The 22,585-nt window shown below is 40.1% G+C and overlaps 1 protein-coding gene across 1 annotated transcript; it reads left to right on the forward strand.

Moving 5' to 3' along the window:
- The first annotated feature begins 3,846 nt into the window (after positions 1 to 3,846).
- LOC127609235 (solute carrier family 25 member 36-A) lies at positions 3,847 to 22,029 on the forward strand. The gene is made up of 7 exons (XM_052079074.1): positions 3,847 to 4,362; positions 6,703 to 6,867; positions 13,766 to 13,843; positions 14,530 to 14,630; positions 18,192 to 18,258; positions 19,351 to 19,640; positions 19,733 to 22,029. The coding sequence occupies exons 1-7, from the start codon at positions 4,322 to 4,324 to the stop codon at positions 19,924 to 19,926; spliced, it is 936 nt and encodes a 311-aa protein (XP_051935034.1). The 5' UTR covers positions 3,847 to 4,321; the 3' UTR covers positions 19,927 to 22,029.
- The last annotated feature ends 556 nt before the right edge of the window (positions 22,030 to 22,585 follow it).

Below are 22,585 nucleotides of genomic sequence, written 5' to 3' on the forward strand. Positions count from 1 at the left end.
TTGTCCACCACGCCGCTTGCGCCAGGTTGGCAAAGGAGCAGGAAGGAGAACATCCATGATCAGCTCGCCCTCTTGGTGGCGTGCCGCATGTCCGAACCAACGGAATCGGTGTTGCTGGAGAATCGCTGGTAAGGCACAAAGGTGCAGGCAGCGGCGAAGGTCAGCAGTAGGGACGCGGTCTGATCGGCGACGGCGGAAGATACGGCGGAAGCAATTGTTGTCAAAGACTTCAAGCATGACACTGAAAATTGCGTGATTGTGAGCATGAATGGTTGTTTGTCTCTGTGTGCCCTGCGATTGGCTGGCAAGCGGTTCAGGGTGTCCCCCGCCTACTGCCCGAAGACGGCTGGGATAGGCTCTAGCATGCCCACAACCCTCGTGAGGAACAAAAAATGGATGTATGGATGGATTTAATATCAATACAGCATGTTTGCTTTTTTGTCTTTTGAAAGTAAATTATTTATTTCTGGTCACAGGTCCTTCCCTGCACTTGGATCCGCCTTAAGCCTCCAAACCCATGAAAAATGTCAGTGTATGAGAAAAACTAAAATAAATAGTATTATTGGCAACAATAAGTCATGCTATGTCAGTCAACTACGCTATGTTTATACTGTGTTTTACAAATTTAAATTGCACCGCTTGATATTGTTTTTGTCTGGGAAAGTGCAATAAACGCATAACTTTGTTATTTTTTACTTTTACCATGTCTGGGCTGTTTTGCTGTCTTTGGGAAGCGGCAGGGAGGTGGTGGTGCCAGTGTTCGGTGTGATTGCCCTGTCTGCCCAGGGAGACTTTCATGCCAGAGCTGTTATAACATTCATAAAAGTAAAATTTAATACTTATGTCATGACAATATTTGTGTTTGTTCAGAGAGCAACTTCACCAATGTGCTAGCGGCACAACTAGTGCATGCTAATATTTAGGTCAGTTGTCACGTGAGTGCACAGTGTGTGATGTGATACAGTTCTTTCCTTACTTGAATATTTAGTGATACTTATATGTTTAGACCAAGGGGTGAGTTTCTATGTGTTTTCCACCCAGGAAGGAAAATTGAAGGCGTGATATCAGGGTAAGAAGGCATGTGGGCCACGATTACTGATTGCTCACAAGTCATTTGTGCTGGCTGGAGCATGAACCGAATGCCCGAAAAAAATAGTTAAACTTTAACTGCTCTGTTCTCCCATGGGTTTCACAGTCTATCCCGATATATAGCAAAGCTTAGAGATTTACTGTCATTGTTATGTTCTGTGAAAACATTTCAGGTCCATGCAGTCATTATCAACCACACAATCTATATTTTGGGTCATACATTTTAGCTGTTGCTGTTTGAGCAAGCCTCAAGGTGTACTGTCATTTGTATAATCTGTGAAAACATTGCAGGTCCTTAGGGTCATTATCAACCATACAAACTATGTTTGGGTCATACAATTTCACTGTTGCTGTTTGTGTTCAAGGGCCAGACAAAAACCTCAAAAGAATGTTTGCTCTCAAAGTTCAAAATAACATTTTATTTGACCTTTTCTAGACAAGACTTACATGGAACATTTTGGAGATATTAGCTGATATATGTCTGTACAGTTCAAACAACCAAACTAAAAGACAAATACTCATCAGGGTTCACACATCTTGCACTGTTTTGCAAATTTTTGCAGTATGGAAATGTTTTATTTTAATAGATGAAAGAATACAGAACTGTCATGTTGAGAGTATTTTTCATTCAGAGACCATTCACTTCTCAAAGCTCCTGAACACTTGTTTCTTCATTTTACCTACTGATGACACAGCATCAGGAGCAACTGAGGGGTCAGTATATTGCTCGAGGACACTTCAATATGGTCACAAGGATAACTTACAACCTTTGCGGTGGGACACAACCACTCTACTGTTGATGTAAGCCACCACTGTTCGCACTGTTGTTCTCCTGAGCCCAAAGTATTCACAGTGCTCCACTTTTTCCACGTTACAACCTTTTCCATTTTTTTTTCTTCCCAAATGTATTCAAACTTAAAGAAAATCAGAAATCATATATGGACACAAAAACATTCAGAGCCTTTCCCACAAAGCTCGAAATTGAGATCAATTGCATCGTTTCCACTGATGATCCTTGAGAAGCTCCTGCAGCTTAACCAGAATCCACCAGTGGTAAACTAAGTTGATTGGACATTAGTTGGAAAAGCACACACAGACCGTGCATGTCAGAGCACAAAGCATTAGGTCAAAGGAATTATCTGTAGACCTCTAAGACAAAATTGTCTTGATTTTGTCCAAGAGGATCTTGAAAATAACTCTAAAATGAATAGGAAGCCAGTGAAGGGATGCCAGAGTAGGAGTTATGTGGTCCCTCTTACAAGTACCAGTTAAGAGGCGAGCAGCCTCTAAGACAGAATTGTCTTGATTTTGTCTTAGAGGCAAAAATGTGGGAAAGGGTACAGAAAAAAAATTGTGCTCGAATGAGCATAGTGGCTTCAATCATCTGTAATAGGAAGCTCCTGACTCTTCCTAGATCTGGCCACTCATCTAAACTGAGGAATCAGGAGGAGAAGGCCCTAAGTCAGGGAGGAGAAACAAGGACCTACTGGTCACCCTTTCAAAACTCCAGCAGTCCTCTGTTAAGCTGTGTTTAAAATGGTTGGAAATGGGTGGGACGTAAAATGTCCTCCAAATCTGCAATGACCCTCAGTGTTGGCCCTGGGAAAATGCCAACATCCTGAACAAAATAAAACCTCTCCTCTCACATGAACACTTTGAGACAGTAATTCAAGCCTTTGTCACATCCCAGCTCAATTACTGCAATGCCCTTTACTTTGGAGTCAGCCAGTCCTCCATTAAGCGCCTTCAGCTGGTCCATAATGGTACTCGTAAGAGGGAGCACATAACTCCTACTCTGGCTCCCCATTCATTTTAGAGTTATTTTCAAGATCCTCTTATTTGTTTTCAAATCTCGGAATAATCTCGCGCCACCTTACCTTTCTGAGCTCATCCACCCCTACACACCTGCCCGGCGCCTCAGGTCTGTGGACCAGACATTATTAGAAGTACCAAGAACTAAACTGAGGCTCAGAGGGGATCGAACCTTTTGTTGCTAGTCCCTCTCTCTGGAATGACCTCCCACTGAACATTTGGTAAGCCTCCTCGCTGCCCATCTTCAAAACCCTCCTCAAAACTCACTTGTATTCTTTGGCATTCGACTCAGCATGACTTAGATTTGTTCTTGGTTTTACTGTTTGGTGCTTTCTACCGCCTTTATTACCGATTTGTCTTACTGTTTATTGTGCATGTTAAATTGCTCCATGTACAGCACGTTGTATGCAGCGATAGCTGTTTGAAAGTGCTCTATAAATCCTATTGACTTGACATGACTTGAACATCCAGTCATAAAAAGCACCTTTTATTTTTATTTATGTATCGCACTGGCCGGAATGAAAATTATTTTGCTCGTTATAATATGACCTCAGATTTTCACTATTCTGCACAATGTTCATCATTAACCGAGTGAATCTCACGATGAAAATAAAGGCTATATACAGTGATATTGCCCAATGAACAAGGCAGTTATACACGCATAAGTTACAATTACAATATGTCTGTCTCGAAAAGACGCAGTTATTGATAGTGTGTAGTGGTACACTCGTCTGACTTGCGTGAGGGCAGCCTACCACTCGGTGACGGTGTAAATGGTTTTCTGTCTCTCTGTGTGCCCTGCGACTGATTGGCGAACAGTTCACGGCGTAGTCCCCCTTCCCGCCCGAACTCAGCTGGGATCGGTCCCAGTAACAACAGCCGTGAAAGAACAGACTTTGGCATCTTTCCAGCTGATCATCTTTGCCCTACAAAATAAAAGCAAATATATAAAGTATCACATTCGGGAGGGTGGGAGGGGCTACGAAAGTCCTAAACCAATCAGCGCTTTTGTATTGGATTCCCATTCAACGTGAGGCAGTACACTTCGTCCACGGGTGTCAGTCAGGACGCGCTGTGTCTATCGGTGGCTGTCCCAAGCGAGCGGTTAGAACTAACCATAAACACTGTTCGCAAGTCCCATATATAATGAAGAATTTTACAGTTTGTGAAGGTGGCGGCGCAGACCTCTCGCTCTGACATCGATTTTGCCACCGGAAGAGAGTGCTCGCCTTGCAAGCAAGCTAGCAAGGGTAGCCATTGCATGCCGTCGTTTTTCCTCCACCGCTGACCTCACAACTACACACCGTAACAGAGGTGCATAGAGTATTGGTAGCGGGGCTTCTGTTGGCCCCTCTCTTCAGCCCGGCTCCAGTTGTCTCCCGCGTGGTTGCCCGTTGACGGTTCCCGAATATGAGACACAATGAGTCAAAGAGATACCCTAGTTCATCTGTTTGCAGGAGGGTGAGTAGACTGTTCTCATGCCATCTACAGCGAGTGCTATCGCTAGCTCTACGCCATCGTCTGTCGTCGCTTGTCCTTGGTGATCCAAATTAGTTCGACGATTGTTTTGATGTGCTTCACTTGCCCCGTGGTGTTCTGTTTACCGTATGTTAACTTGCTTCTCTCGGCCATGCATTTTGCATCAAGCTAACAGCCAAGTGAAAGCCTAAAATTTCAATGACAGTTCAATGTTTCGGTGTTATGTCAGGTTGAAGTGGACGTCTGAGGTAGGGCACCCGAGCGGATCGTTTCAAATCGTACGTAGTCTACGTCTATGTTTGTTGCGCGTGCAAAAGTGCAAAAAAGTACGTAGCGTTGTTATGCGACTGAAGTAACAGGTTACGTCACGCAGTTTTTTTGTCAAAGTGAAACTAACAAACGATTAAATACGATACGATGGTTATGTCGTATTTCTTAAAACTGCACAATTTCTTAAAAATCAAGGTCATGACTATGCGTTCGTGTGCACTGCCGTATTTTACAACCGTGCGTTTTGTTCAATGTCGAGATCATCATAACGTTACCGTTGTACATAGAAATCATTTGTCGATCCTCTATGAATGTGCTGCTTTCTGTGAGCCGTGTACAGTCACCCACTACCAGAGCAATCCCAAATAATTGTTGACAACTCTTATCTTTCGTGTTGAAAATGAACCTGTCACTAAAGATAACCGCACGTTCTCTATTATGGTATGACCTGACCCAGTAGTTTGTGTTAAATTTGCGTTGTATTCTTTTCAGATATTTTGCTCGGCCGAAAACAAAAACACAAAAAACCCTAACTATTTTTCTTTTAGGTCACAAAACATAATTTCCAACTATTAAATAAATTCCATTCCATTTAATAATAGGAGCAAATTACTTAACTTGTATGACCAAAACAGGCTTTTACATTTGTATCCACCCGCTTAACCTTGTTGCTTAAGCAACCTCATCAAGCGTGGTGTCAAAACATTTACTATAATCTATTACAAATTCATTACTTATATGTTTCACAAATTAAGATTAATATGAGCATAACGTACATGTACCAACAAAACATAACCTGAATATAATAATAGTTGCTTCTTCCACACAAAAAGTAGTAAACGAGCAGAAAGGTACCAGCGTATTGAATTTCCAGTGTACTTGACTCTATTTTCAAACTTGTCAATGAGAGAAGACAAAAGATATCTGCTGCAGTTGTCACTTTGCTTAATCTATTATACCACCATTTGATTGACTGTGACACTGAATAGAAGCTTGTTGTTATTTCCCCAGCAACACAAAGCAGTCTGATTCTCTCGCCTGGGCGAGCCAACATGCTGCAGATTGTTAGAATTCCACCAAGACACTGGTAACATTATGAAACGTAAATGTGTTCTGTGCTTGGCGATCATCCAGTCCAGGTTGTACCCTGCCTATTGCCTAAAGTCAGCTGGGAAAGGCTGTCACTATTCAATATTTTTAGTGTAGATTATTCTATAAACGATTTCATCAATTAAGTGAATAACCGAGTAAAAAGATATTTTAAATGTCCGTATTTTTATTCAGATTACTTTTTATGAATCAGTGATTGTTGTTTATGTGGGATTGTTTAATGATTCAACAAAACCAAATTAAAACAACAATTCAGCAATTTTACATGTGAGGGAGCAACATTGTACTCACCGATTTTGAAACCGAGAGCTATTTCTTTGAGAGAGTTTTTTCTTTTTATACCTTTGTGACTACTTTAGGTTTAGCTACATGTCAATTGCAGGCTATTTATACTATGGCTGAAATAACTGTTATTTTTTGTAAAAGATTACATTGATATTAATATTCTTCCAAAATTTGATCATGTGATTTATTTACTGGTTCGGTCTGTAACATGTCAAAATATAGGCCAACATGTTGAGCATTGTTTTCTAAAGTTAAAGCAGTTTTTCGCAAAGGGATGTATGGACAAACAATATACAGTAGGTCTGCTTTTATGAAAGACGACAGAAATCAGAGAATATTTACTGTTGGGATGCTGAAATCGGAGGATTATGACCATTAACGATAAACATTGTCTCTAAAAGATTATTTGATTATCAAAATCATTGTCAATTAATTGGATGATGCATTCATTGTCAGTTAATTTGTGAATTTTGACACATCAAGCTGCACCTCAACGCTGACCTGAAAGAAGTCCTGTAGAATTGATGCTTGCTATTTCCATGATCATCTCAATGGTCACTGAAAAGGGTTACTGTCAAATCTAGTGAGACCACATCGAGTTATAAGTACGTACCTAATTCAAAATCTTTTTCTTTTTTGCCTGTTATTTCTTACCAGATGTGGTGGCACAGTAGGTGCCATATTGACTTGCCCACTGGAAGTAGTGAAGACGCGTCTGCAGTCATCATCCATCAGTCTCTATGTTTCTGAGGTTCAGCTGAGTACCGTGAATGGGCCCAGTGTGGCCCGGATGTCTCCACCAGGTCCCCTGCACTGCCTCAAGTGAGTCTTCAATAATATGTCTGCTGAATGTTGCATTTACGTATGGGTCAATCGATCTGGAATCGGTGAGTTGAGTCAATAATGCACATCCTTTCTGTATTCCTGTCTGTCAAGAGAGCTTGACAGACAGTTCAACAAGTCCAATAGCACCCTTTTTTGTAAACATTTGGAACTGCGTGTTTGATTTTTGGAATACTGGCCTTGGTGATATAGGAAAATAACTTGTTTCACAATATGACAAAAACATATAAAGTATGTTTTCAGTTATTCAATTCAATATTATGTAGCATGCTACAGAGCTTTGACTCACATCCAAAATACGTGTTTGCTGTTTGTTTACCTTTTAGGCCGGGAGTCCCAAATCGTGTTGAATGCCTTACTGATTGTACTTTTGCCGAAAAAGGCATAGTCCAAAAACGAAAAAATCCTGTTGAATCTTAATTATAAATGGAGTGTACTTATAAAGCGCTATATAGACAGCTTAAGTTGTCCATAGCACTTTACCAAGCCTCATATTAACTTTTTTGAAAACATATTGGAATGTACCCCAATGCGCCAACAAAGCCACGTCAACCTTCAATTTAAAAACAATCCTAAAAAGGTTATCCTTTTTAGCTGCAAGTAACTTACTTTGACCTGCAACATTTTAACTCTGATTGATGTAGGTTGTTTGTACTATTTTTTTAAATTTGTTTTTAAACTCAGCAAGCGATTTACTCATTTTTTGGTCCTTTTCGAGATTATTCCACAGATTAACACCTTTGCTAGATACACTTCTTTGCTTGATGTTTCTTCTTGTTTTGAGTTTTTTGAATAAGTTGGTACCTCTTAATTCATAGTTGCTTTCTCGAATTTCGAAAAACTTCTGAATGTTTTGGCAGAGCAGGTTATTGTGTGCTTTGCACATTAATTGGGCGATTTTAAAGTCAACCAGGTCATAAAATTTCATCGTATTTAATTTGATAAATAGTGGATTTGTGGGTTCCGTATATTTTGATCTATTAATAATTTGAATTGCGTTTTTTGTAGTTTGAGAATAGGGAGTGTGTTTGTTTTGCAGACATTTCCCCATATTTCCACACAGTAGGTCATATATGGTAATAATAATAAAGTGTATAATGTGTACAAAGATCTCTTATTTAGCACTTCCTTGGTTTTATAGAGTATCCCTACGGTCTTGGCTATTTTTCTTTTTATGTTATCGATATGTGGTTTCCAACAAAGTTTTGAGTCTATTACTAATCCGAGAAACTTGGTTTCATACGCTCTTTCTATTTCAATTGAGTTTACCATAATTTTAGCTTGGTGTTTGATTAGTCTTGTGCCAAAAACAATTAACTTCGATTTTTTCAGGTTAAGTGACAATTTATTTCTGTCGAATCAGTTTTTTAATTTGTTGAATTCGTTTTCTACGGTTGTCAGGAGCTGTTTCAGATTTATTCCAGAACAGTAGAAAGTTGTATCATCAGCAAATAGGACACATTTAAATAGTTTTGAGACCTTGCAGATATCATTTATATATAAGATGAATAGTTTTGGACCAAGCACTGACCCCTGAGGAACTCCGTGAGTGATTTTCAGTTGATTCGTTTTTTTATTGTTGAATTGCATGTACTGATATCTGTTTTCTAAATAACTTTTTATCCATTTATAAGCTACACCTCTAATGCCATATCTTTCTAGTTTTTTCAATAATATACTGTGATCTATTGTGTCAAAAGCTTTTTTTAGATCTAGGAAAACCCCAACAGTAAATTCTTTGTTGTCTGTATTAGTGGCTATTGCTTCCACAAACTCCATAACTGCCATTGAGGTGGTCCGTTTTTCCCTGAAGCCATATTGATTCTCACTTAACAGCGCATGCTTTTGTATAAAGCTATCAAGTCTGCGCGAAAATAGTTTTTCTAATATTTTTGAAAATTGTGGTAGTAGTGATATTGGTCTATAATTTGTAAACAGATGTTTTTCTCCACTTTTATAGATTGGAATAACCTTAGCAATTTTCATTTTTGATGGAAAGATACCAGCTTTGAATGACAGGGGGCATATGTGCGTGAAAGGTCGCACTACATATTCTATAATCTGCTTGATTATTGTCATATCAATATTAAAGCAATCAGTTGACTTTTTCTTTTTAAAAGTTTTTATAATATTTGTATATATATGTATATATATTTGTGTATATATATATATATATATATATATATATATATATATATATATATATATATATATAATATTTGTGTGGACCTGATATGGACTGTTTTCAGCGCTTTTTGGCCACGACATTCGTCAAAGGAGCAGTATCTGTGCTTGGTGGTTGCGCCTTCTCGGCAGCACGCCTGTACCAGCACAGATTTTGATTGGGAGGAATGTCGGCGCCATTGACTGTCGGTGCTGGACAGACCTGGGGCGCTTGTGTTTTTTGCGCCAGTAATGGGCAGCATTTTTCACAACCCCGATTTGTTCAGTGGCTATGTCAGCGCTGTTGGACAGTTGGCGTTGGTGCGGCTGGATGGATGGCCGCTGAAGTTGAGGATGAGGAGAGAGGAGCGTTGGCGAAGAGCGCAGATGCATATTTGGAACCGTGAGTCGCCGCTTGGAATTGAAATGGATTTCATTGGGACAGGAGAAGTTAACCAATCTCTTTTTTCGTCAATGGATGCTACAGCTTCTTGTTGACTTTGAAACTTAGCTTGTAGCCGACGTGTGCACATTTTGAGCATGACGTCTCTGATCCACTGGTTAAAGGACACTTTGATTCTCTCCTCTTTCATCTCAAACCGCTTCAAACAACAAAGCGTGTGACGGAAAAGTGGTTAGGACTGCACGACTGTCTGTGTTTTATGTTATGTGTTGTGTTTATTATTTTACCTTATGTTAACTGTTTTGTAAAGCGCTTTGTTACAGCTGCCGCTGTTGTGAAAGCGCTATATAAATCAGCATGTATTGTATGTATTGTATTGTATTGTAGTTCTTGTTTTACAGCAGTAAGGAACATCGTGGAGGAGTTTTTTTCTACGTATCTATCTATTTCAAGCAGGTTTGTTGGATCAGGAATTTGTTTTGCTAGGTTACTGCCGATGTTGACAAAATACTCATTAAATTCAGTTGCTATTTCTGCAGTTTTTTCCAAAATAGTATTTTTACCTTTGATAAAATACTCTGGATAATCAATTTTTTTAGGACTATTTCTGATTACTTGGTTAAGTATTTTCCATATTTCTTGTGTGTTACCTTTATTCTGCTCTAATAGTGCATGATAATGATCTCTTTTACTGGTTCTTATAATATTTACTCGTTTATTTTTATAGGTCTTATATTTTTTTCTGCTTCTTCAGTTCTGAATTTTAAAAACGATTTATATAAATTGTTTTTCTTTTTACATGCGTTTTCTATGCCTTTCGTTATCCATGGCTTACTTGGGTCTTTATACTTTTTGGAGACTTTAGTTAATGGAAAATGTTTATCATATAAGGAGATTATGGTAGACTGAAATACTTCAAACGCTGTATTTGGGTCTTCGTTTGTGTAGACCTCGGTCCAGTTTTGTTTTTCTAGGTCTTGCTTAAAGGCATCGATGGAACGTTGGGTTCTTAGTCTTATTTCTGTTATACGAGTTGTTGATTTAGCTTTTCTATCGAAATAATTATGAAAAACTGCAAAAACAGGTAGGTGGTCACTTATGTCATTAATGAGAAGTCCACTTTCCATTTTATGATCAATCTTATTTATAAATATGTTATCTATTAATGTGGCCGTGTCAACTGTTATTCTGCTAGGTTTCAGGAATACTGGGAAAAAGCTGTTGCTGTACGTAGTATTTATGAAGTCAGTTGTTTTTTTGTGTCTATTTGGGTTTAATAAGTCAATGTTAAAGTCACCATATATTATTCGTGTTTTCTTATCGTTGTAGTAACTGAGCATATCTGTTAGTTTTTTATTGAATGTGTCAATACATGTTCCTGGTGTCCTATAGATGCAGCTTATGATGATATTTGATGCCTTTTTATTGTGTATTTCAATGGTTAGACATTCCATTAGGTTTTCTATTGTGTTTGTCAATCTCTCGATTTTACTGCATTTAAGTGCTATGTCTACATATATTGCAACCCCTCCTCCTTTTTTGTTTTCTCCATTAGTTGCAAACATTTCATAACCTTCTATTTCCATTTCAGTTGTTTTATCTTCATCAAGCCAAGTTTCTGATATGGCAATTATTTTAAATTTATTGAATTTAGTCAGGTATTATTTAATTTTTGTGAAGTTTTTATAGAGACTTCTACTGTTTAAGTGTATTACCGAAAGTGCATTTTCCAATTTTATATTAGTGTTGAATTGTTCATCCAGGTAATAGTCAGAGTTTGTTACCCTTTGTTTGTTGTTGAAGAAGTTATTGTCTGGGTCCGAATTGTTCTCGGGATCGAATGGCTTATAGTCAATATCTTCAAAGGGTTGGAAATTCATGTTTTTGGGATGTGAATTTCCCGCTCCCACGTGGTCGTCGTTGGCTCCCTCACGGCCGTCGTTGGTTCCCTCGCTGTCGTCGCTCGCTCTCTCGCCGTCATCACTGGGTCCCTCGTGGTCGCTGGCTCCCTTGCGGTCGTCGCCGACTCCCTCACGCTCGCCGGCTGGCTGCCTCCCGGCTCTCTCACGCGCGCTGGCTGCTTGTCTCCCGGCTGCCTCAGGCTCGCTTTCTCCCGGTTCCCTCGCGGTCACTGGCTCCCCTGCAGTCGTCGCTGGTTTCCTCTCGGTCGTCTCTGGCTCCCTTGCGGTCGTCGTTGGCTCCCTCACGGTGGTCGCAGGCTGGTTGTCTCCCGGCTTCATCACGGTCGCTGGCTTCCCTGCAGTCGTCGCTGGCTTCCTCACGGTCATCATTGGCTCCCTCACGGTCGGTCGTCGCTGGCTCCCTCGCGGTCGGTCGGTCTTGAAAAAGTTATTGTCCGGGTCCAAGTTGTTCTCAGGGTCAAACGTCTTGTGGTCAGTAGGGTTGGAAGTCATCAAAGGGTTGGAAGGGTCATCAAAGGATTCGAAGTCCATGTTTTTTGGTATGTGAATTTCCTGCTTCAGTAGGGTCAGAGTTTTTATTGTCGGGTGGTGAAAATTTCGCAGTATGCTGCTTGATGGTGTTGAACTCGAGCCTGTTGTGTTGGAGTACTGGTGCGAGGGTGGACAATAAGTTTGTTATGACTTAAGTAGGCAGTTTCCCCTCTGTCACGTGCAGCTTTTAATTTTGGGAGGAGCTCTTTTCTTTTTTGTCGTACAGCATCTGTAAAGTCTTCGTTGATGTAGATGTTGGAGCCTTTTAAGTATTTTGCTTTTTGTAGGATCCTTGATCTGTCCTTGTATCTTAGAAATTTCACCACAACTGGCCTTGGTCGAGGTCTTCCAGGGTCTTGTCTTCCTGTGCGGTGAGCTCTCTCCACTTCAATTTGCCCCTGTATCAGCAGTTTCTCCTTAAGGATTTTTTGAACTTTTTCCTCTGTTTCAGTCCACGTTTCTCCCGGTTTTTCCTCAATTCCATCAATTACTAAGTTGTTTCTTCTTGACTGTCCTTCCAAGTAGTCCACCTTGTCTGTTAATACAAGCATGCCGTCACATACTTTGTAGAATTCTGTTTGCATGTCTTTGGAATGGCCAGTTTGACAGATTAGATTTTTTTTAATGTCGTCTACCTCTTTTTGGGTAAAGTTGATGCTGGTTTTTATTTCTTGGACTTCCCTGGTAAAAGTGTCAAGTCGTGAGTTTGTTGAGTCTATTATCATCTTGACAAATCCTTTGAAATTTTCCTGTTGTTGTTGCAAGAGCGCCGTAAAAAGTTCTTTTTGTTGCTGGAGTAATTCATTTACTTGAGTGAGGGTCAGGGAATCCTCTTCCTGCTTTGTGTCTTGCTTCTGTTTGGGTAGCATTTTGTCGGGTCTCGTTGCTAGCCGGTTGTATGCTAGTTTGTGACGTGTCCAGTAGGCTTGCTGCTGGGTGTTTCTAACGTGGCAAGTGGGTTTACCGGCTCCCTCACGCTCGCTGGCGTTTGGTTGTTTGGTCTCTGGTTGTGGGTCCAACAGACTACAAAGGAGCTAGCTTTGTAACCCCCGGCAACTCCGCTGTCAACTCGCTGCCGGCATATGTAAACATTGCATATTTTTTTTTGTACATTTTATTTGGCAAGCCATCTTGTGTTCCTGAAACAAATTATATGCGGACCTGGCCGGCAAGAAAATAGTGGAATTATTTGTATTTTGTGCTGTAGCCATGTTTTCTGATGCGGGTTTTACGGGACAATGTTGACAGACGTCTTATCGCCAGAGTGGCGAATATTGCATATGTTAACCATGCCACTTCAGATTTCAACCTGCCATTATTGGGGATGTGGTGAACGAGCAGCGCAAACTCCACATCAATTTTCTGGAATTGCTTATCCTTAATATTGATATACTTTTAATCGTCAAGGCTACTCCTCCCGGCTGACGAACAGACCATTTCCTGTTTAACTCTGTGTGTGTGTGTGTGTGTGTGTGTGTGTGTGTGTGTGTGTGTGTGTGGCATGATTTTGTATAAATTTTCTCTGCAGACGCCTATTGAATTGCTTGCTATTGTACTGATCAAAGTTGGATGCGCTCTGGGATAGGCTCTAGCAACACCGAGTGACCCTACCCTGTTCAGAAGAAGCAGTGTTTTAAAATGAATGGATAGTTCGTTAAAGAATGACAACACTTTGGTAGTGAAAAGTTTCTTCATAGCAAGCTATTTGTTACAGTTTGACAGCAATGCATGGTGGACGTCTCTATAGTTGGCAAAACTCTATAGTTTGACGAGGCAAATGGATATGTTTTACATGAAGCAAAAGTTGACCTCCTGACACATTTCTTTTTTTTTCTTTCTATGTTCATATTATTTTCAGATTAATATTAGAGAAGGAAGGACCCCGTTCACTCTTCAGAGGCTTGGGACCAAACCTGGTGGGTGTGGCACCGTCCAGGTCAGTTGATAACAATGTATCTTTTTTTTTTCCTCAAATGAGCAGCGAGGGGGTGGAACTTTGAGCCAGTGATTATCGATGAGATTAGCACTCTTGACTGCACGCTTATGTTTTGTTTTCCTCCCTACCAAAGCTGTGGCTTGAGATACGAGTTTAATTGCTTGCAGAAGCCAGTCTTTACAGCGGGGCATGTTCTGCCAATAACTCCATTGGGATTCATCTGAACTTATTTTTATTGTGCTGAACAGTAGTTGTTATATTATGGCTTTTTTTTGTCTGGAGTGTGCTACAATAACAAACAGCGAGGCAAGTTTAGCGGTAAAAGGTGTGAAGGTCTCATTGACTATCACCGGCGACAGTTTACTTTTGTACTTAAGCCGACTCTCCACCCAATGTTGAAACTAGCTGGTTCAGTAGATGAAAGTTATATGCGCAAGTAGGGAGTTTCACTTGAGTAAATGGATGCAATGGCATTGGATCTGCGGCAGGTGCAAATAGATGTTGACGGGTATGACAATACGAGTAAGATTGTTGGCACTTATACCTGCAGGGTAAATTGAGGCATATTTGTCAATGTGTTATGCATCTGTTGGAGGCACATTCTTGGATGAGACTAAGGGCATAAAACAAATTGTTTGACTTGCTCATGTTGTCAGATGTACTTACCTTTTTTGTTTTGTCAACAGAGCCATCTACTTCGCTGCTTACTCCACAGCCAAAGAGAAATTGAACAATGTGCTGGAACCTGACTCCACACAGGTTCACATGATATCAGCTGGAATGGCAGGTACATGCGTAGCTCCCTTAATCCATCCTTTTCATGTGCTTCAACCCAGCGACCTTTTCTAGACTTCTGTAAAAAAACATGAAAAATGAACCGCAGAGAAATGCCGACCCTACTGGTACCATGTGCGTTAGGTCAGAAAACTAGTCAAGATTAGGCGCACGGAGTTGCAAAATGTTACGGGTTGTCCATATTGTGGGACGGAAATCAATGAGTGCTTACTTGTTACAGTCAAACTCTTCTACAACGAAACCTACATTGATGAAATTACCCCCTAGTGTGAAAAATCATGCATGAAAGCCATTCCCACTTTTCTGCTCCCCCGTAACGAAAAGTTCCCCTGTTGCGTAATATGAAATATTTTTCTCTGCCCTTGCCTCGCAACGAGGTTCACTACAACGAAAACAAGCCTTCCGCTCAAGTCTAATCCGACCTCAGCCTGCCGCAGCGACTCCGAATGCTTCGCTCCAAAACGGCAACAGCAACCACCACACTGGTTTACACATGGGCAGTAGTACAGGAAGTATTTGTTATTGTTAGGTTCAGACATAGCCTGAACGTTGCGGTGCTAAAATGGCTACAAAACAGACCTTTGCAGACCAAGGAGTGAAGAAAAGAAAAGCTTTAACGCTTGAAGACAGGATAAAAGTAATAAATATGAAAGATGGAAGAATCAAAGTAAAAGCCATTGTACAAGAAATTGATGTAAGTGAAAGTGAATGCTGATCGTAAATTTTGCAATTTCTTTCCCGTTTTTTTCTTCCTACTATATGAAGTGTCAAATACGTGTATGCTCATATTTATGCGTTATTGGAATAAAAATAGAGTACACATAAACATATCGTGTGTGTGCATGTGTTTGTGTGTGTGTGTGTGTGTGTGTGTGTGTGTGTGTTTACATGTGAGATAAAATTTGCTTTCGTGAAAAGTCCCCTGTTGTGAAAAACCGCTTGCTGCAAACATGATTTCGTTGTAGAGGAGTTTCACTGTAGTTGAAACACTGATTGTCACGAACATTTAATTTGCTCATCTGCTTCATCCTGTACATCTGCAAACTGTCTCAGATGCACTGTCTCCAGTGAGATTGTCAAAAGGCCACAAAGTCATTTATGATTCACCAAAGATGATGATGGCCTACGTTTATTCGGTTTTGTTTATGTTTCATTTATCCTATATTTGGATGAATAAATCAAGTGTGTCTACAGTATTTAAAATGTGTTCAAAGATATCAACCACATTCTTTTTTCTGGCTTCAAATCGTTAAATCATGGTTTGGTGTCATGTAGTGCAGAGGTGTGGTATTCCTGCAGCCTTTCATGTTAATAAATGAACTCTTACATTATTCTAACTAATGTTGTATAGCATCATATTGTGTGAAATGTTGCAGATCTATTGCAGCCTGGTCATCCTGGAGGGGGGATTCTCCCATGTACGGCCCCTTCTCAAGGTTTCTCATGTTTGCCCAGATGTTTTTTTTTCCCATTGCCCTCCTCGGAATTAAGATCAGGGAATCTCATTAATATTTGCCAAATGTGGGCATGTGAAGCCATTAGACGTTTTGTCATTAGGGGCTGTATAAATAAATTTGACTTGAGGACTTGAAAACAAATGAGCCAAAAAGATTGAAGTAAAAAGAAATATGTCCAACATTTTACAAGTCATAAAGTATAAATATTACAAACAGTAAACAACGAGAATTACAAAATACAAACTGCCAAGGAAAGTTATTTGCAATGACCTGCACACGGTACGAACTTAAACAGTCATGTATAATAATAAGAGAGGGAGGATAAATATTGTATTTGTGTTTTTGTTTGTTCCTTGTGCAGTTGCTGGAAAAGGAAAAGCAGGAAAAGCCTGGTGGCCTGCCGGCCCTGTAAAGTACTGTGGGAAACAAGTGATGAGTTTGTCTCTTGAAATGTTTCTCCAACAGTAAGTCTTGAAGGAGTTCCCAGAGCTGCTGAGCACTTGTTGGCTGCTTTGCCTTAATTTTGCGGTCCAACTCATCCCAAGTCAATTCACTTGGGCTTCGCTCAGGCCATTGCAGAGGCCCTCAGACAAAGCACTCCATCACCCTCTTTTTTGGTCAAATACCTCCTATGAAGGTGTGTTTAGCATCATTGTCCCGTTGAAAGACAAATGATGGACTCGCAAAGCAGATGGGATGGCATGTTGCTGCAGAATAATGTGGTAGCAATGCTGGCTCGAAGCTTCATATAAAAAAACTTTCAGCATGACAATTGACCCAAAGTGCACATTCAATTCTTCCAAAGAATGGCATCATGAAGGTTTCTTCACAGCCCAGTCAAAAAACAGACTTCAATCCAATTAAACAAGACTGAGCAAATATTGAGACGTTAAAATATGCTGAACTCATAGACTCCTGCCCTAAAAGACAACAAGAACAACAACGCTGCAATAATTTATTAGTTTAAAACTGTGCATGCAGACCATGCAAATAACTTAAGTTTATGAGTATGTGTATTTACACAGATGTCATCGCGATGCAGTGTTCTGAACACAAATACCCCCACTCGGTTTCTAATGTGGAAGAAATAGTAAGAAATTGCTGAGTGCAAATGCTTATTTGAGAGATTGTAACGCTGTGTGGATAGATATGCAGTTACCTGTGCACATTGTCTTACGAAGTTCAAGTTTGGCAGGGTCTGATGAAAAGTACGGTGTATGCTCTGCTGCATTCAGCAGGTACAATGGCTGAGCAGCTGCAATAAAATAGGGTCGCTTTTTGTGTTGGGTTTGAGTTAGGGGAAGAGTTTTGCACGACAATTGAAACTGTTCTTTGGCGACCCTCATTGTCATGTTGTCATGACCTGTTTGTTAGAATTGTGCCTCATACAATAGAACATGTCAAAAGTCCCTTTTCCAGTACGCTACATGGTTTTATTGTGGCACATACTGTATGTCAAGAAGCGTTTATCGAGCCCTGTGCAGTTTTGATCCAGCTGGGAAGGCACATCACCACCAATGTGGGTCATTCATGTTGCTGGAGCTCCAGTCTGAATGTCAAGTGTCAGCGTAAAGCTAAATCTCACAGGTACACGAGAGTGTCATTTTTAGCACAGCGTGACTCAGAACGTTGCGGTCAAGGTCAACATTAGTCACATTGACTTAGTTATTGGGCAACTGCAATGAGAGCCGAGTGGGCTGCAGTGACTGGTGACAGAAAGGGTGATGTCCATCCATCATTTTTGATACCACTTGTCGTCTTTAGGGTTGTGGGTGAGTTGGAACCAATGCCAGCTGACTTGGGCCTGAGGCAGGTTACACCCTGGCCTGGACTGGCTGTCAGTCAATCGCACAAGGGTGATTTTAACAACTGCCGGTATTTATTTTTGTCTGTGAAATGAGTGCCTACCCAGTGGCGCCACAGAGTCTTTTTGTCACGTTTCTGTCAAAGTTTCTTCCTTTGCTCATGCCGATTTTCATATTTGTTACAAATTGCTGTCTTCATAAAGTTGTCTTCTGGCAGTTTATTTGGTCACTAGCTGCAATGAGTCTGATAGCTCCATTTTTTCTAAAGCTTTTTTTTTTACCTTTCTGTAGGTTTTACAGCCATTACAGCAACCAATCCAATATGGCTTATAAAGACTCGTCTTCAGCTGGATGCCAGGTGAAATGTCAACATCATGATATTATCGTACTTCTTTTTTTAGTGAGCGCAGAAAACAAAACAAAACAAAACAGATGGCTTTTGTTCAGAAACATCATCGATCACAGAATTCAAAAGGAAGCCAATAAAATGCATTTAGAGTACTCAACATTAGGGGTGTCCCGATACAGGTTTTCACCTCCGATGCGGATCTTACAGCCTCGAGTACTATACGATATCAACAGGAATAATAATAATAATAATACATTTTATTTATAAGCGCCTTTCAAGACACCCAAGGACACTTTACAATAACAAAAAACATGATACATCCTTATATTTATTATTAGTATGACATGTTCGAAAAGACTTGGATCAAGTGAAGATACTCAAAACCATGAACAGCAGTCAGCAACCATTTATTCCAAAGATTTAGTCACATAAATTCACCCTCACATATGACAATGTACTTAATTGCAAAAAAATTAATGCAAAATAAATTTAAGGACCATGAGAAATAACTGTAAATAAGTCAATAAAAACAAAGAATAATCTTTAAAGCATTAAAAAAAACAACAATTCAAGTTTAATTCACAATATTCAGAATCAATTTTTGCAATCTGTATAAGGTGGGAACAACAGAAGGCGGGACAAAAAAAAACAATATTGGAGATTTTGGATGTAGACCAGAAGTCTGATACTGTTTTGTTGTTTTTGTTTTTTTTCCTTCTGATATCGGATCAATATCAATATCGGATTTGGACACCCCTACTCAACATACCGTATATCCTATAAATGAGTACACCCCCTTTGTGAAGTTTTTGTTTTTAGCCATAATACATTTTGCACAGAACTCACACACCACTTTCAAAGTATTAAAATTGGTCTCACCTGTCGTTAAACCCTTGGAAGTTTTTCATTTGAACTTTGAAAATTTGGCATAGCCATAAGGTCAATGTGCACTCATTTTTACACCATTTAGGAAAAAGTAATATATGTGCATTGCAGTCAAATGCGCCGGATTAGTGTGAGAATTTTTAGTTTTGGAAATGATGTAGAATATTTTTTTGAGAGAGAGAGAATTACATTTTTTTTTCTTTTTAATTTTTCCAGAAATCGAGGGGAGCGTCGGATGAGTGCATTTGAATGTGTGCGGCGGGTGTATCAGTCGGATGGCCTCCGAGGCTTTTACAGGGGCATGTCAGCGTCTTACGCCGGCATCTCAGAGACTGTGATCCACTTTGTTATCTATGAAAACATCAAACGGCGGCTCCTGGAGGCCAAAGCCCCCCAGAATGTGGACGAGCAAGAGGAGGTATCCAAGGACGCTTCAGACTTTGTGGGGATGATGCTTGCCGCTGCCACTTCCAAGACATGTGCCACATCCATTGCTTATCCTCATGGTGAGAGTGGGAGTTCGTATTCAAACAATATGACTCCGCTTATTTGTCTGTGAATTTTCTTTCATCTCTCTTCTGTGCTTAAACATTTGCAGAAGTGATCCGCACACGGCTACGTGAGGAGGGCAGCAAATATCGCTCCTTCTTCGAGACTTTAACAACAGTTCCCAAAGAGGAGGGATTTCGCGCGCTGTACCGCGGCCTCACCACCCACTTGGTACGACAGATCCCCAACACTGCCATCATGATGTGCACCTACGAGATGGTGGTCTACATCCTGAACCGTTAACGTGTTCGCTCCTTGACTAGAACTCATCCTTGTATTCCAGCCCTTGTTCAGTGTTTAAAAGACGTGGGGAAAAAAACCCACAAGAAAAAAAAGCAAGACCTTACTGAAAGCTGCAACAAAGGCTCACGAGATGACTGAGGCAGCATCGCGACAATGTCTTAGTGATGATTTTAAGTGGCATGTTTTCTTTGATCACAAAAGGCACAAAAAAGTTTGAATGATACCAATGGTGATATTTGGGGGTCTTACAATTATAACCAGCCCTCCCTCATCCATGACTATTGATACTACTCCCACTGCCACAATACTAATTTTGAAAATTGTAGTTGCACTTCGAAGTAATACTGCTTACTGACTGACATTTTCATGTCCAGATGGCCGATCTGTTCTTTGTGCCGTCAAATTCAAAATGAAGCAATTTGGAGTAACGTGTAGTTCGAGAGGAATGTGCCTTGGGTAAAGCGGCACGACGTAAATTAGGATGCACATGTGCTTGTAGTTCACATTGTGAAATAATTTCATTGCACACAGGTATTGTGAAGGTTCGGGCCCTTACGGAAACTTTGTTTTCGATGTGAATATACATGAGCTTCGACTTGGATTTTGCAACCACCTGATCCCTCTTTCTCTTGCTCTTCATGCATTTCGAACTCTCTCATCTGCACATAAAAGCAGAAGGAAACTCGCTCATTATGCTTGAATTAGAGTACATAACTAATAATATCCATCGCTATACTGTGTGTTTGAATCACCAAATGAAACCACATCACTTGGCCTGCTTTGTATTTGCTGGAATGTAAATATGCAGGTTTAAGGAAGTGAAACACTGACCCAGGTTTTTAAAAATAAATATTAATGAATTAACTAGTTTTAACTAATTGCGATGTTAATACGGCTGAAATAATATACTTCAATTTGTTTGACTGGTAAGGTAAATGAAACTGTCGTTCATCTTTATTGGAGAGAGAGCATTTGCGCCCTTGTGAAAATTTGATTTTCCAACCTATATTCATGATGTCTCACAATGTTTTTTTTTTCTTGGATTTGCGTTCAATTTTTCCTCATTTTGAAAATCCAAACTCGTTGAGGACAATCCTGTCAGTTCTCGCCTGGAAATTTGAGGGTCAGTTAGTGTAGATGAGTTACAAAGTAATATAACTGTCTTAAACGCACAATAATAAATACACATTATAATTGTTGAGCTGTCATTTTATATATTTTACTGATGTGAAGTCCATTGCTGATTATATAAAGTGTGTGTGTGTATGTATACAGTATATGAACGTGTATGTGTTTGTGTGCGTATGTATATATATATACACACACACACACATACATATACATTATATATACACATATACATACACACACACACACACATAAAACAATATTTCTCACCTGTTAACAAAGATTTACTCTTGCCGTGTCAACTTTTGTCACCGGCTGTAGCCCTTGGACTAAATTCACAATGCTCACAACCAGTAAATTGAATTGTCCATTTTTGCTGTGATTGGTCACCTTCATTGACCCATTCTCATGAACTAACCTCAGTGAAAGGGCAGCATTGGCCTCCTCCTTGAAAGCATTTTGGCAGGCACAAGGCAGTTGGGTGAGCGTGCTCAAAGCTGGTCAGTCAGACGAGACGATTTAATGTACGCAGGTTGGCTGAGTTAATTTTAACAAACCTTGAAAATGGTGGTTGGCTCACCCCTCCCCCCTCCCCCTACCAAAAAAGATGTTGAAAGCTCTCTGAAATTGACAAGTCAAAGTGAAATGCATTACCCAGTGTCACAAGGAATATAATCCTCTATCTTTCGAATAAATTAACCAGAACTGGAACTATATTAATACGAGTATGCATCTTTTTCAACTACATTGTACAACGTGTCTGCCTGCTGTTCATGTAGTCTCCCATTCATTCACATGTCATTGTTTTGCACCCATGTTTGCATCGTGCGCTTGTGAATGTACTGTATGTATTGTGTGTGCTTCCCTAAATGACAGTCTGATGTGATTCAGTCGTGTCCTGACCGCAAGAGACGAGATATTACGTATGCACTCGCAATGCAGGTTTTTATCTTTTTAAATAAATGGTTGCCTTTTTCCTGCTGCCCTTTTTCCATGTTGTCGTTGATGAGCATACTGAAAGTGTGGCCCTGTCTATGCATTTTCATAACTTGTTTTGTTGAACAAGTGAGTCATTAAACTGGAAAGAGTGCAAATACAATCGTGGCCATGTTTTCACGGGGCCTAGTTTTGTAATGCGGCCTTTAGCCAGCAGGCGGTAGTAGTTCTCCAGTCTTGCTGCCTTTCGGATGTCTTTTCTCACGATGTCCAAGTCTTAGACCAGTGGTTCTGAACCTTGTTAGAGGTACCGAACCCAACCACTTCATATGCGCATCCACCTAACCCTTAGTGAAAAATAAAAACATGATTCAAGAAGTGTTCCTTCAGTTTTGCCGGTCCGAGATGAGAGTTGCTCAACTTGGCATGACAAATTATGCAGATCATGAGAGGGAGAAGTAGAAGAACAAACAGGTGAGTACAGGTATTAAGGTCAGATCTGTCCATTCAATAGCCTGAGAGCAGTCGGCAGGAATGAGCAGTGGTACCTCTCCTTCTTGAAGTACTGTATACTGTAGTCAAAAATGTTTTTCCA

Source organism: Hippocampus zosterae, chromosome 10 (genome assembly GCF_025434085.1).
Source record: "Hippocampus zosterae strain Florida chromosome 10, ASM2543408v3, whole genome shotgun sequence".
Classification (NCBI taxonomy): domain Eukaryota; kingdom Metazoa; phylum Chordata; class Actinopteri; order Syngnathiformes; family Syngnathidae; genus Hippocampus; species Hippocampus zosterae.